The sequence below is a fragment of the Myotis davidii genome, unplaced genomic scaffold (assembly GCF_000327345.1).
Source record: "Myotis davidii unplaced genomic scaffold, ASM32734v1 scaffold653, whole genome shotgun sequence".
NCBI lineage: Eukaryota > Metazoa > Chordata > Mammalia > Chiroptera > Vespertilionidae > Myotis > Myotis davidii.
Window position 1 is genome coordinate 1,198,704 of NW_006285129.1, and position 11,563 is coordinate 1,210,266.

At 48.2% G+C, this 11,563-nt stretch overlaps 1 protein-coding gene across 7 annotated transcripts in view; it reads left to right on the forward strand.

Moving 5' to 3' along the window:
• The window catches only part of TUFT1 (tuftelin 1), a 28,898-nt gene extending 23,212 nt beyond the window's left edge, over positions 1-5,686 (forward strand). For 4 of the 7 annotated variants that reach the window (XM_006755708.2, XM_006755709.2, XM_015558767.1 and 1 more), the window contains 4 exons: positions 1,495-1,600; positions 2,321-2,404; positions 3,257-3,357; positions 3,954-5,686. In XM_006755708.2, coding sequence (XP_006755771.1) covers positions 1,495-1,600; positions 2,321-2,404; positions 3,257-3,357; positions 3,954-4,017 — 355 coding nt within the window. In that variant the 3' untranslated portion in view covers positions 4,018-5,686. The remainder of the gene's footprint in view (positions 1-1,494; positions 1,601-2,320; positions 2,405-3,256; positions 3,358-3,953) is intronic. The other 3 variants (XM_015558765.1, XM_015558766.1, XM_015558769.1) reach the window with 3 other exon arrangements.
• Positions 5,687-11,563: the final 5,877 nt, after the last annotated feature.

Sequence of the window (11,563 nt, forward strand, 5' to 3'; positions counted from 1 at the left end):
GGAGCTCCCAGGGTGGCCAGACCTGGGGAAGAGGCTGGTGCTGACGTCAGATCTTCCAGCTCTGACTCACCATGTGCCAGCTCAGGTGGGCCCCGCCCAGGGAGAGACTGTGTGGGAAGCTGCCATCTCTGGGAGTTCATTTTCCATGGAATAACCACCTCAAGATAAGGGTTTTGTTTTGAGAGCCAAGGTCAGGAGCTGGAAAAGCATCTGCCGCTGCAGCACATGCCCCCACAGGCTGTTTCCCTGGATGTGGATGGGGGGTTATCACACCACAGTGTCCTCCCCCAAGCACAACAACTGACTATAAACTATTTGAGGGTAAAATCGAGTAACTTCCTCACAAGCTGTGCTGACGAAAAATACAACATAGGGGATTCTGAGACCCTTCCCACTGCAAGGTTAGAGGGGTTTGCGTATTCCCTCCTATCAGAGGGGATTGGAGGTCTCAGACCAGGGGAACCTACAGAGCAAATATTGGGCCATTCTGGACTTTCAAGAATTGATGAATAAGATCTCCAATAGTAAATCAAATTCAGCATCAGCATATTGGGTCTGATCTTCATTGTATGAGTTGGACCTTTTTAAGTTCAACAGACATGACCTGAAGGGCCTTCTAAGGAATTCCAGGATTAAGAAACACGATCCTGCCTTCTTGGACACCTCAGTCTGCTGTGGCATTTTCTCTCCTTTGGGATAACCACGAAAGGCTACTGAGAGGGTGGAAACTGGAGAGCTGAGGGTGGACACTTAGAATGTTTGAAATTAGGAAGGATGTTGGGGGGCTCCGATTGCATTGTACTCCACCCCCATAACTGCTGTTCTTCTAACAGCAGGCACTTGTCTGCTTCCTCCGGCAAAACCGGAGAGAATGGTCACCAGAATGCTTTCAAGGCTAAGCTCTGAGATGCTCTCCCAGCCACCTGACCGTGGGGGATCTTGGCCCAGTTTGCTCAGCAGGTGCAAAGGAAACAGCAGTGTCTAGGAGTCGGGAGACTTAGAAACAGACTTGTATGAAAAGGCTTTAAGGATCCTCCAATCTGTTCTCCCTCTGGATACAGAATGCCTGCCACCAGCTTGATGGTGTTGGGTGCCATAATCCCAGCTCCTGCTTGATTCCTTCCAGGAATGAGGCGCTCACTACACACATGGCTGTCCACGTCTGGCAGCTTTAATGCTGAGAACGTCTTCCTGCGTTTACACAAGAACTGCTTCCTTGGAACACCTATCCACTGGTTCTGGTTTTGCCCTCTAGAACTCTCCAGAATGACTTACCACTTCTCACCTCTCTGTGCCTCAGTTTCCTCATTTGGGCTACAGGATCTCCAGTGACTGCCAACGTGACGTTCCCCCACCCACTCCTAGGGCAGACCACTGCGGAGTCGGGCAGAGGGAATCAGACCCGATGGGAACCCTGAGCCCAGGGCTCTTCCTGGGACTGGGTGGACAAAGGATCTTTCCGCCTTGCCTCAGCCTCCTGCTCTCTATCCCCAGGGCTGCTAACCTGGAAAAGGAAGTGGCTGGGTTGCGGGAGAAGATCCACCACTTGGATGACATGCTGAAGAGCCAGCAGCGGAAGGTCCGGCAAATGATAGAGCAGGTAAGCAGGGCCGGCCCTCCCTGCCGTGGGCTGCCTCCTCTGGAAGTCACTGCGTTGAGTCGAGCCCCACTTGCCGGCCAAGTCTACGCTTTCATTTATTTATTCTCCTGGGGAGCTTGGCTTAGATTCGGAAGTAATCCATAAAACACATTTCCGCTCCCAAGTCACAATAAACTCGCTTATTTGTGTGCAGAGTATGAAACCTGCACCTCATCGCGGCCTTTCTGCTTCCCCCAGCTGAGCGGGAGGGTGGCATACCAGGATATGCCGATTGCAGAATTGTTTTGTGAACTTAAGAGCCGTACACGGCCGGGCATGTCTGCTGCACGTCAGCTCCATGAGGGCCAGGCCTTTTCTGCTTGGTTCCCTGCTGTTTCCCGTGGTCTGCAGTGGGGCCTGCCATATAAAAGCACTCAATACATATTTCTTAAATGAGTAAAGAAGTTGTATTTCCCAAAGGCAAATGGAATGGTTTTGGAATCATCCATTATTTGGGGATGTCAGGATGGTGTTCCCCTCACCTCCCTACCCTACACCTGGGATAATCCAGAGTTTAATATTGACTGAAACGAGGCTTTTATAGAAAAACCAAGCAAGTCACGTGAAGGCCGCAGACTCTGCCTTGGGTCTCTGCTGGCTGCCCTGGCGGCGGGGTGAAGTTCGGTGAGTGTGTCATGAGTCGTTTTGAAATGAGCTCCAGTGTCTCCCACATCGTTGCAGCTCCAGAATTCCAAAGCTGTGATCCAGTCAAAGGACATGAGCATCCAGGAGCTCAAGGAGAAGATGGCCTACCTGGAAGCAGAGGTGCGTGCGCCGGGCAGCCCCAGGGAGGGAGAGGGGCTGGGGGGCGGGGTCTTGTCTAGCGGCTGCTCGGAGGCGAGTATCTGGGGTGGCAGGTTCAGCTGAGTAAGCAATTTCTCAGAACCTTCAGGGAATCGGTGGTAAGACCTGTCCCCACTCTGAAGAGCTATGTCATCGTGGTACAAGCCCCGCGTCCTGGCAGCACGGAGGCAAGCCCTTCATTCTGCCCATGGGCTTAGCCACGTAGCTGACAGCAGAGCGGGGCTTTGAAGGAGGAGGCATTCTCTGGGGGAGTCTCTCGATGGCCAAGGTGATGGGCTCAAGTAGCTAATGAGTGCTCCCTAGTCTGACTTCCGCCTTACCCAGAGCCTCCCCTGTCCATCGACTACCTGAAGGTTGCTTTGCAGCCACCGGGTGAAATTCCCTTGTGGAGGGAGAGATAAAAAGACACGGGAGAGACAGGGTTGTTGATCTTCAGAGAGTTTGCCGTCTAGAGTTATATAATACATTTTTTAAAAGACCTAAGAATACTTTATGAATTAACATATCAACAAGGGCAAGTAGAGATCTCAACTGACTCCAGGAAATTATATACAGGAAATGTACAGGGAGGAGATACAGGAAATGGTCAGTGTGGCACAGAGCTATTGAGAGAACACTCCTCAGGGAAGGGGGCTGGAGTGATTACTGGAGGACGAGAGCAATCTGGATTGGGTCCCCCTGGGGGTGGTTCCATGGCAGGGGCGGGGGCGACAGCAGCACCAGCACAGAGATGGAGAGACCAGAATGAGCTGGTTAAGTGATGAGTGGTAAGCCAGAAGCAGGCGAATTCTAACCTCACAACGTGTGGCACAGAATTTGGAGATGCACGACCGGATGGAACACCTGATAGAGAAGCAGGTCAGTCACGCCAACTTCAGCACCCAGACCTGGGCCAAGACCGAGAATCTGGGCAGGTGAGTGGGCGTCGTGGAGTGGGGCCGGGGAGGAAGTGAAGGGGAGGAGGACAGAGCTGTGACAAGCCTGTAGTGCTGAGGCAAGGACAAGGCTCTCTCAAATCCCAGTGTGCTCTCTCAGTCTCTAATCGGACCCATTCTCCACCCAAACCATTTTCTGACCAGGTTAGAATAGAGCTACCAAGACCCCCCGGAGGCCAGCGGTCAGCTAATGGAGGTGTCTGAACCCTCTGAAATTTATGCAAAAATGCGGATGTGTAATATGTGCATATTTCTAGGGAAAGGGCCTTTTTCCCCTCAAAGGATGCGCAAAAAAGCCCTAGACTTTGAATAAAATCAAGAATCACAGCTATTCCCACTTCGCAGTTGTTGAGTGGCCCCCTCTCTCTTCATCACCCCTGCTGCTCCCAGACCACAGTCCCCCCCCCCAAGTCTTCCCTTAGTTGTCACTGACAGTGACTGTCCCAAAGCATTTGGAACCCAGGAGCTCAGCCGGCGCTCAAGTGTAGGATTCCAGAGACGGATGTATGTGGAAGGGCAGCTCTGTGCGGGGTGGGCAGCAACACTGGACTCAGTGTCTCCCATTTTCTTTTCAGCGTGAGGATAGCCAAGCCCCCCAGCCCTAAGCCCATGCCTCTCATCCGAGTGGTGGAAACATGAGCTGAGGAGGAGGAGGATGCTGTTGCTGCTGCCTCTCGCCTGTGGAGAAACTCTGGCGCCACCCCTGTTGGCCGTGAGCACTGACTTTGACTTCCTGACCGTTCCCTGGCTGCCCGCAGGGCTTGGGGCTGTGGCCCGCGTCTGAGCGCCTGTCCCCGGTTTGCTGGGTGGATAGAGGATGAGCGCCTCCTCTGGACACTGCAGCCCTTGGCGGACAGGATCCTGCTGGCAGGAGCCAGGGCGGCACCCTTATCCCTGTAGTTGCTGTTTTTCTCTTAGCAGAGCCTCCCTTCTGTTGTGGACTGGGGCTCAGCTGCCCCGGGCCCTCAGCCAGTCGGGAGAAGTGAAGAGATGACAAGACTTGCCTCAGCTCTGGAAGATGGAGACACAGATGTTGGACAGTGTCCCCGGGGAACCAAGTTCCTCACAAAACACAGCGCAGTTCTTAGCAACAAACTGTTTTTCTACCAATTCCACCCTCAGCTCATGCTGACCCGGGTCTCCTTCAGCTTCGACCGGCCAGCCTGTCTTTCTGGGGAGAAGGGGATGTACACTCAGGGGGTAGCTTTGAGCAGAAGGATTGTGTAGGGCCACAGACAGTTCCGTGTGACTTCTCTGCTTCGAAGACTCCCAGAATCTCTTAGGGATTCCCCGAAGATGTGGTTCAAGGTACACCTCAGTCATCTTGACTGACTTGGAGCTTAAAATCTATTTTCACTGGGTTATTATCAATCTCAACGAGACTCATTGTATTTATTTTGCTAAGTTATTGGTGTTTTTGCTTATATCTCACAACTGATTCAGTAACTGAGTTCTACAGCCTTCTCTTGCGATGTTTGGATTGGCTCGACGCTGGGAAAAGTGTTCCCACTGGACTTCATCTCAGAACGACATTGTTATAAATCTTTCTCTTTCCTCTACCGTCTTCTTACCCCTTCCTCCCCAACACCTGATCTCTGCCTCAGGAAGGCAAGTATATTCGCCCTGAGACATCAGGTCTGGATGTGTATTTGGGGGGAGAGGGTGATCAGGACTCTTGGGGAGGAATTGAATTCTTCCCCGAACCCCTCTACACCCCTCTGCTTCCTGTGGGTCTGTTGTCCTCCTGGCTCTGAACGACTCTGCCCCTGTAGTGTTTTGTTTAGGGCTCCTCCTGTAGCATCAAGAGGGAGAAAAGCATCAGTGGCCCCAGAGGGCACAGAAAAATAAAACACAAACGTAGATGAAGTCTTTAGGTTCTATTTGGCTCAAGACCAGAAGCCTAAGTCTGTGTGTTTCTGGGTGTCGTTCTGGCTTTGTCTATATTGGTGTTCTGGTTTCTTCGTGCAGTTTCTTCATTGGTAAAACCAAGGGTGTAGCCCTGGTTCAGTGGGTTGAGTGTCATCCCATGCACCAAGAGGTTGCTGGTTTGATTCCCGGTCAGGGCATATGCCCGAGTGGTGGGCTCGATCCCCAGTGCTTCTGTAGCATCAATATTTCTATCATCTCTCCCTCTCCCTTCCTCTCTCTCTAAAAAAATCAATAAAAACATATTTTAAAATAAATAAGTAAAACAAACCAGGGGATCAGACTGGTTGATTTCCATGGGCCTTTCCGGTTCTTATCTTTTATCCTGTGCTATCTTCTTTGTTTGGTGAGTTTAATAAATTATGTTCATGTGTCTCTCTGAGCTCCTGGCCTGATTTCTTTTCACTTTCAAGAAGGATGAGGCACTCTGAGTGCCTCTTGAAGACGGGCGCCTTGGTGACCACTTCTGGGAGGTGTGGTCCAGGCATCCAAACCCTGTGGGGTGAGGGCTTGGTGGCATTCAGAGGAGTTAAAATGTCCCTGATAAGCAGCTCCACATCGTGGCCTGAGTCCTCGTTATAAGGTCAACTTTACCTTTGACCCTGCCTGGGGTGGTGGCCTTGTGGGATGCTAGGCCAGTGTGCCTTTAATTGGAAAAGAACTGGTCAGAGGGGGAGATCCTGTGATAGGGACTTACCAATCAGAACTGGAGGTAGCTGAGTAACCACGTCTTCTGTGAAATGAAAAGCAGTCTGGCTACTGCTATTTAAGGGTTTAGTTTTTGGCCATCTCTGAGCATCATTCATTTAGTCCAGTGATGGCGAACCTATGACACGCGAACTCATTTTTTGGGTTGATTTTTCTTTGTTAAATGGCATTTAAACATATAAAATAAATATCAAAAATGTAAGTCTTCGTTTTACTATGGTTGCAAATATCAAAAAATTTCTATATGTGACACGGCACCAGAGTTAAGTTAGGGTTTTTCAAAATGCTGACACGCCGAGCTCAAAAGGTTCGCCATCACTGATTAGTCCAATGATCTTTTTCTTTCTGCTAAGAAAGTAGTTGACTGCAGGGCCCAATGGGGACATAGCTGAATTTACATGAATCTCTGGACCAAAGAAACTAGAAATGCAACCCTCTTCATCCCTGGCCATTTCCTTTCTAGCCCCCTTTCTCCTTCAACTGAAAGAATGTAAATTTTTCTTGGAGCCTTTTTTCCTCTTTCTACTTCCCAGGTAATTCATACCCCAGGTTTCAGAAAGGACTAGACACCTGATCCAGACCTGGGTTTGTCTTCTGACAGGCCCGGTTCACTTTCTCTGGTAGCCTGGCTTGGCGTGGGCATATCTATCTAGGCTGTGCTTGTTTTCAGAATATGAAGAGGGTGGAAGCGGGGTGGGGTGGCCTAAGGTGCCAAGAGGACTTGTCAGGCTGGAGGGTGGCGGGAGTGAGTGACTGTCATACAGGAAGGGGCGGCTCTCGACCTGGGCCTCAGGGCTTGGTGGGATAAGCAGAGATCCCAGTTGGAGGTAGTTAAGTTCTGGAGACACTCAGAGACTAGAATCCACACTGAGAGTTTCCATGGATTTAAAAAAAAAAAAGTGCCTCTGGTGTGTATTTCCTAGAGTTTAGATCAGTGGTTCTCAACCTTCCTAATGCTGCGACCCTTTAATACAGTTCCTCATGTTGTGGTGACTCCCAATTTCATTCTTACAAACTGAACATAATTAAAGCATAGTGATTAATCACAAAAACAATATGTAATTATATGTGTTTGCCGATGGTCTTAGGCGACACCTGTGAAAGGGTCGTTCGACCCCCAAAGGGGTCACGACCCACAGGTTGAGAACCGCTGGTTTAGATGTATCGCCACCAAAAGGAGCAGGGGCTTGCCACAGAGGCTAAGGAGGGCCTCTGGGAGGAGTGAGTAGGCGGGGGAAAGGTAGTTTACATCTTGCAACCTTTCCAATTGGAGATGGAGGAAGGATGGGGACCAGAGGAGAATGAGATAACACAGGGCCCAGGCAGTGTATGAGGACGCGGCTCCTGACTTCAGTGGCCCCTCTATGGCCCTGTTATGCCATTTGTAAACCAACTCTTCTGTGCCTCTTGGATATTCCGTGGAGGGAGATTGAGCCTGGCTCCCTGGGACCTTTGCCATGAAGGCCAGGTTCTCCGAGCTGGGTGCTGAGAGCTGCCCAGACACGCAGCCATCAGCAGCCTCCTGTAAACCTAAACCGGGAGCTCCGACTCCCGTGGGAAAAGCAGCTCGCCTCCGGAGCTACTGCTCCTGTCCTCCCACCTCTCCTTTGCTCCCCCTGCCCGAACAGAGAGATCTCAACAGGGACATGGTACATCAACCAAAGGGGGCATCGGGACATTTCAGAAATGAACTTTCTAAAGACAGAAGTGATTTGCTCCCTTTCATCTAAGGAGAAATTGTTTCCTATCGTCCCTGTCCCAATTCCAAGCACCATGGCCTTGAAACTCAAAGTTGGAGACCTAAACACCCTGTAGCCCCCTCCTTTCTCCAAGGAAAATCCTCGAGGCTGAGGCTAAAGGAGATGTTTTTGAAAGGTGAGCCATTTCAGCTCCGTGGGCTCTGTGGGTTGGCAGGGAGATCTACTTTGAACTCTAAAAAGTGTGTGGCCTTTCTGCTGGAATCTTCCCCTGGAACCTTCTGGCACCTGGGGTTGAGGGTAGATGGTGGCAAGGTAATTAATTTCCTGCAGGGTGTTGGTGGCCAAGTCTTACACCGCAGGATCTCAGACAGCTGAGGGCAAGGAAGTCATTCGTCCTCAGGACTTTATCAATTCAGGGCCAATTATACATCTAGGCCTTGCCTCCCTCCCTCTTGCTAGTGTTCCGGGCCCAAACTTGCATATGTCTGCAGGAGTTCGGGGACCCTTCTATCTGTATTATGTCTATCTATGTGTGTTTGTGTGTGAACTGGCCAGCTGTATAAAATATATTATTGAGGGGGGAAATTTTCGAAAAACACTGGTGTTTAGGAAAACCTTTTTTTTTTTTTTAACCTGTGTGTCTCCTGTACTTACTACTCACACAGAAACACTTCTGAATATGTGCAGCCTCTTTCTCCACACCAAGCCATTCTCTGGGACACCAGCTGGGAGTCCTACAGTTTTACTCAGTTCTGACCTGGAGATAGTGTCAGACCCCACAGGTTAAGGACTCAGTTCCACAGACTGCCCCCACCCCCAACTTCAGACCCCATTGCAAGGAGAAGGTCGCCAGGTTACCTACTACTTCTGTCCAACTTGGCTACAAATCGGAGGTTCCCATTCTCCCTCTTTCCTCCAACTTTGATTAATTTGTTAGCGAGGCAGGGTGACACATTCACCAGCTTATTAAGGGATCTGATAAAGGATGCAGGTGGACATCAGATGAAGAGATAAATAAGTGAGGTCTGGGAGGGTCCGGAGTGCAGGAGCTTTACTCCCCGTGCTTCGGCCTGTGTTGCCTTCCCGATGTGGATGTGCTCACCAACTCGGAAGCTCTCTAACCCTCATGCTGTTGGGGTTTTAGGGAGGCTTCCGCATGTAGGCGTGATCAACGAGTAACTCCGTTTCCAGGCCCTCTCCCTCTCTGGAGGATAGGGGGTGGGGCTGCAAATTCCAAGGTTCTAATCATGGCTTGGTCTTTTTGGTGACCAGCCCCCATCCAGAGCCCACCCAGAGTCTCCTCAACGAAAGATGCTCCTACTGCCCTATGACTTAAATTACAAGGGTTTTAGGAGCCCTGTGTCAGGAACCAGGGGCAGAGACCGATCTGTAGTTTTTCTATTATTTCACAACTGGTCTATAGCACAACCTTGAGTAAGTCCTATTCAGTCTCTCTCACTCTCTTCAGTGATTCTGGCTAGAAATTTTTATTTTCTTCTTAATCCTCACCCGAGGATGTTTTTATTGATTTTTTTTTTTTTTAAAGAGAGAAGAAAGGAAAGAGAAAGGGAGAGAGAGAGAGAAACATCAATTGGTTGCGCTGACCAGGAATCAAACCCACAACCTTTTGCTGTATGGGACGACACTCTAACCAACTGAGCCAACTGGCTAGGGCTCAGGCTAGAATGTTTAAAGTCATCTCTGACTGTTCTCTTCATTCCTTTGTCCCTTATATCCTGCTTGTCAACATATCCTAATGTTTCCTCTTTTGAAATCTCTCTCAGACTTGCCCCTTTCCATGTTCACAGCCTTGTCTTAGACGGCCTTTCAGCTTGGATTACCATGAAGCCAGTCCTCACCGGTTCCTCACCTTCTGGTCTAACCTGCCCCAAATCTACCCTCACCGCGGTCATTTGAATCTTCCCCAAATACTGCTGTCACACTATCCGTTGGGGTTGTTTATCCAGGACAAAGGAAGGCTGAGGGAAAACTTGATAGCAGTCGGCCAAGGAATGGAAATTTGTCCTGTGGAGGGACCAGCAGTTTTACTTGTCTAACTCCAGAGGTCATGACTCAGACCTGTAGGGAGACAGCTCAGAAAACAAGAATGCCTTGACAATTAGTGTCAACTGGACAGTCGTCAAGTTAGCAAGTTTCCCTATATGTCCCTGTAATAGCCCAGTTAGAAAACAACCTAAAATAGAAAATCCGCAGACATAACCTTTATTTGAAGGTGAATGATCTAAATAAGAAAACAACCAGATTTTGTTGAGAAATATGGGAAAACTTCAAGAAGAAAAACTTCTCTGGGTGGCAAAGTTAAAATTGTAAAGATGTCAATTCCTCCTTGATTTATTTTTAGGCTTCATGTAATTACAGTAAAAATCACAATAGAGTCTTTTTAGAATTGGACAATTATTTTTAAATTCATCTGGAAGAATAAACAGGGAAGGTGGCAAAGAAAATTTTGAAGATGGCTTAATTGGGAGCAGGAAAAAGACCCCAAAAACATTATCCAATTTATACATCAATTTAACAGATTGGCTAGGCATAAATAGACCCAATTTCATATAAGCATTTTAAAAGAACAAAAGAAGCATTGCAACTAGTTGGGGGAAACGCATTAGAACAGTTGGTCAAGATGTTAAAAACCAAAACCAAAACCTCTAACCTCAAATTCTAGGTAAAGTAAACAATACAATTTAACTGTGGAAAAACTAGAAGAAAATACAATTGAATATCTACTCTGAGAGGAGCTCCATTTAGAATTTTAGTATTAAAGGTCATGAAGATATATGTCAACTATATCTCAAAAAATAAAGGTCATGAAGGAAAATATTTTAGTTCATAAAAATGTAAAACTTCTGGGTTAAAACATGAAAGAAGGTCAAGCGAATAAGGATTATTAGTGGTAAATATGAGGAAGAGGCAACATTTTTATTGAAAAAATCAAACAAATTGATAAAAAATACTAAATTCCTTCTAGATCACTATCAGGATAAGAGTTTATATTCTTGCTCTGGCTGGTGGGGTTCAGTTGGAAAGTTTGCTGGTTTGATTCCTGGTCAGGGCACATTCCTGGGTTGCGGGTTCAATCCCTGGTTGGGGCCCATGCAGGAGGCAACAGATTGATATTTCTCTCCCTCTCTCTCTCTCTCTCCCTTCCTCCCTCCCTCCCTCTCCCTCCTTCTCTCTATAAAATCAGTTTTAAAAGAAAATAGTTCATATGTTTTCACCTACATGTATTTATTAAGCACCTACTCTGTGCAGCAGTAAGCAAAACAAGTGTGATCCTGCCTTTGTAGCCCTTTAGTTAGGTGGGATGATGTGGGTTACAAGGCAGAGAGAGTACAACTCTAATTGGCTTAAGCAATAGAGGATCAATTTTACTGGCTCAGATGACAGAGACGTCTAGAGACGCTCTGGGCTCAGGTGGGCCTTCGTAGAGCACTTTGAGGTCTTACCTAAGACCCCGTTTTGTTCCATTTCTTCTCCCTGCACAAGAGGCTGTTGCAGTGCTGAGAATGGTGTAAAATGGGAAAGGTGTCCTACAGTTGAGCGATGGGTCAGCACATTTCAGATGCAGCCGTTTTGGAACATTCCGCATTCACTGCAAACGGCCTTTCTGAAGACGATGTCGCACCAGGGGACTGTGCTTAGAATGTTAAGTGAAAAAAGTAGGACACATAATTTTATGGACACTTATTACAGCTTTGAGGAAGAAAGACTGTTTCTAAAAAGGCTAGAAAGAACTACATCTCTCACACTTGTCAGAATGGCTATTATCAAAAAATCAACAAATGACAAGTGGCGAGGATGTGGAAAAAAGGGAACTGTTGGTGGGAATGTAA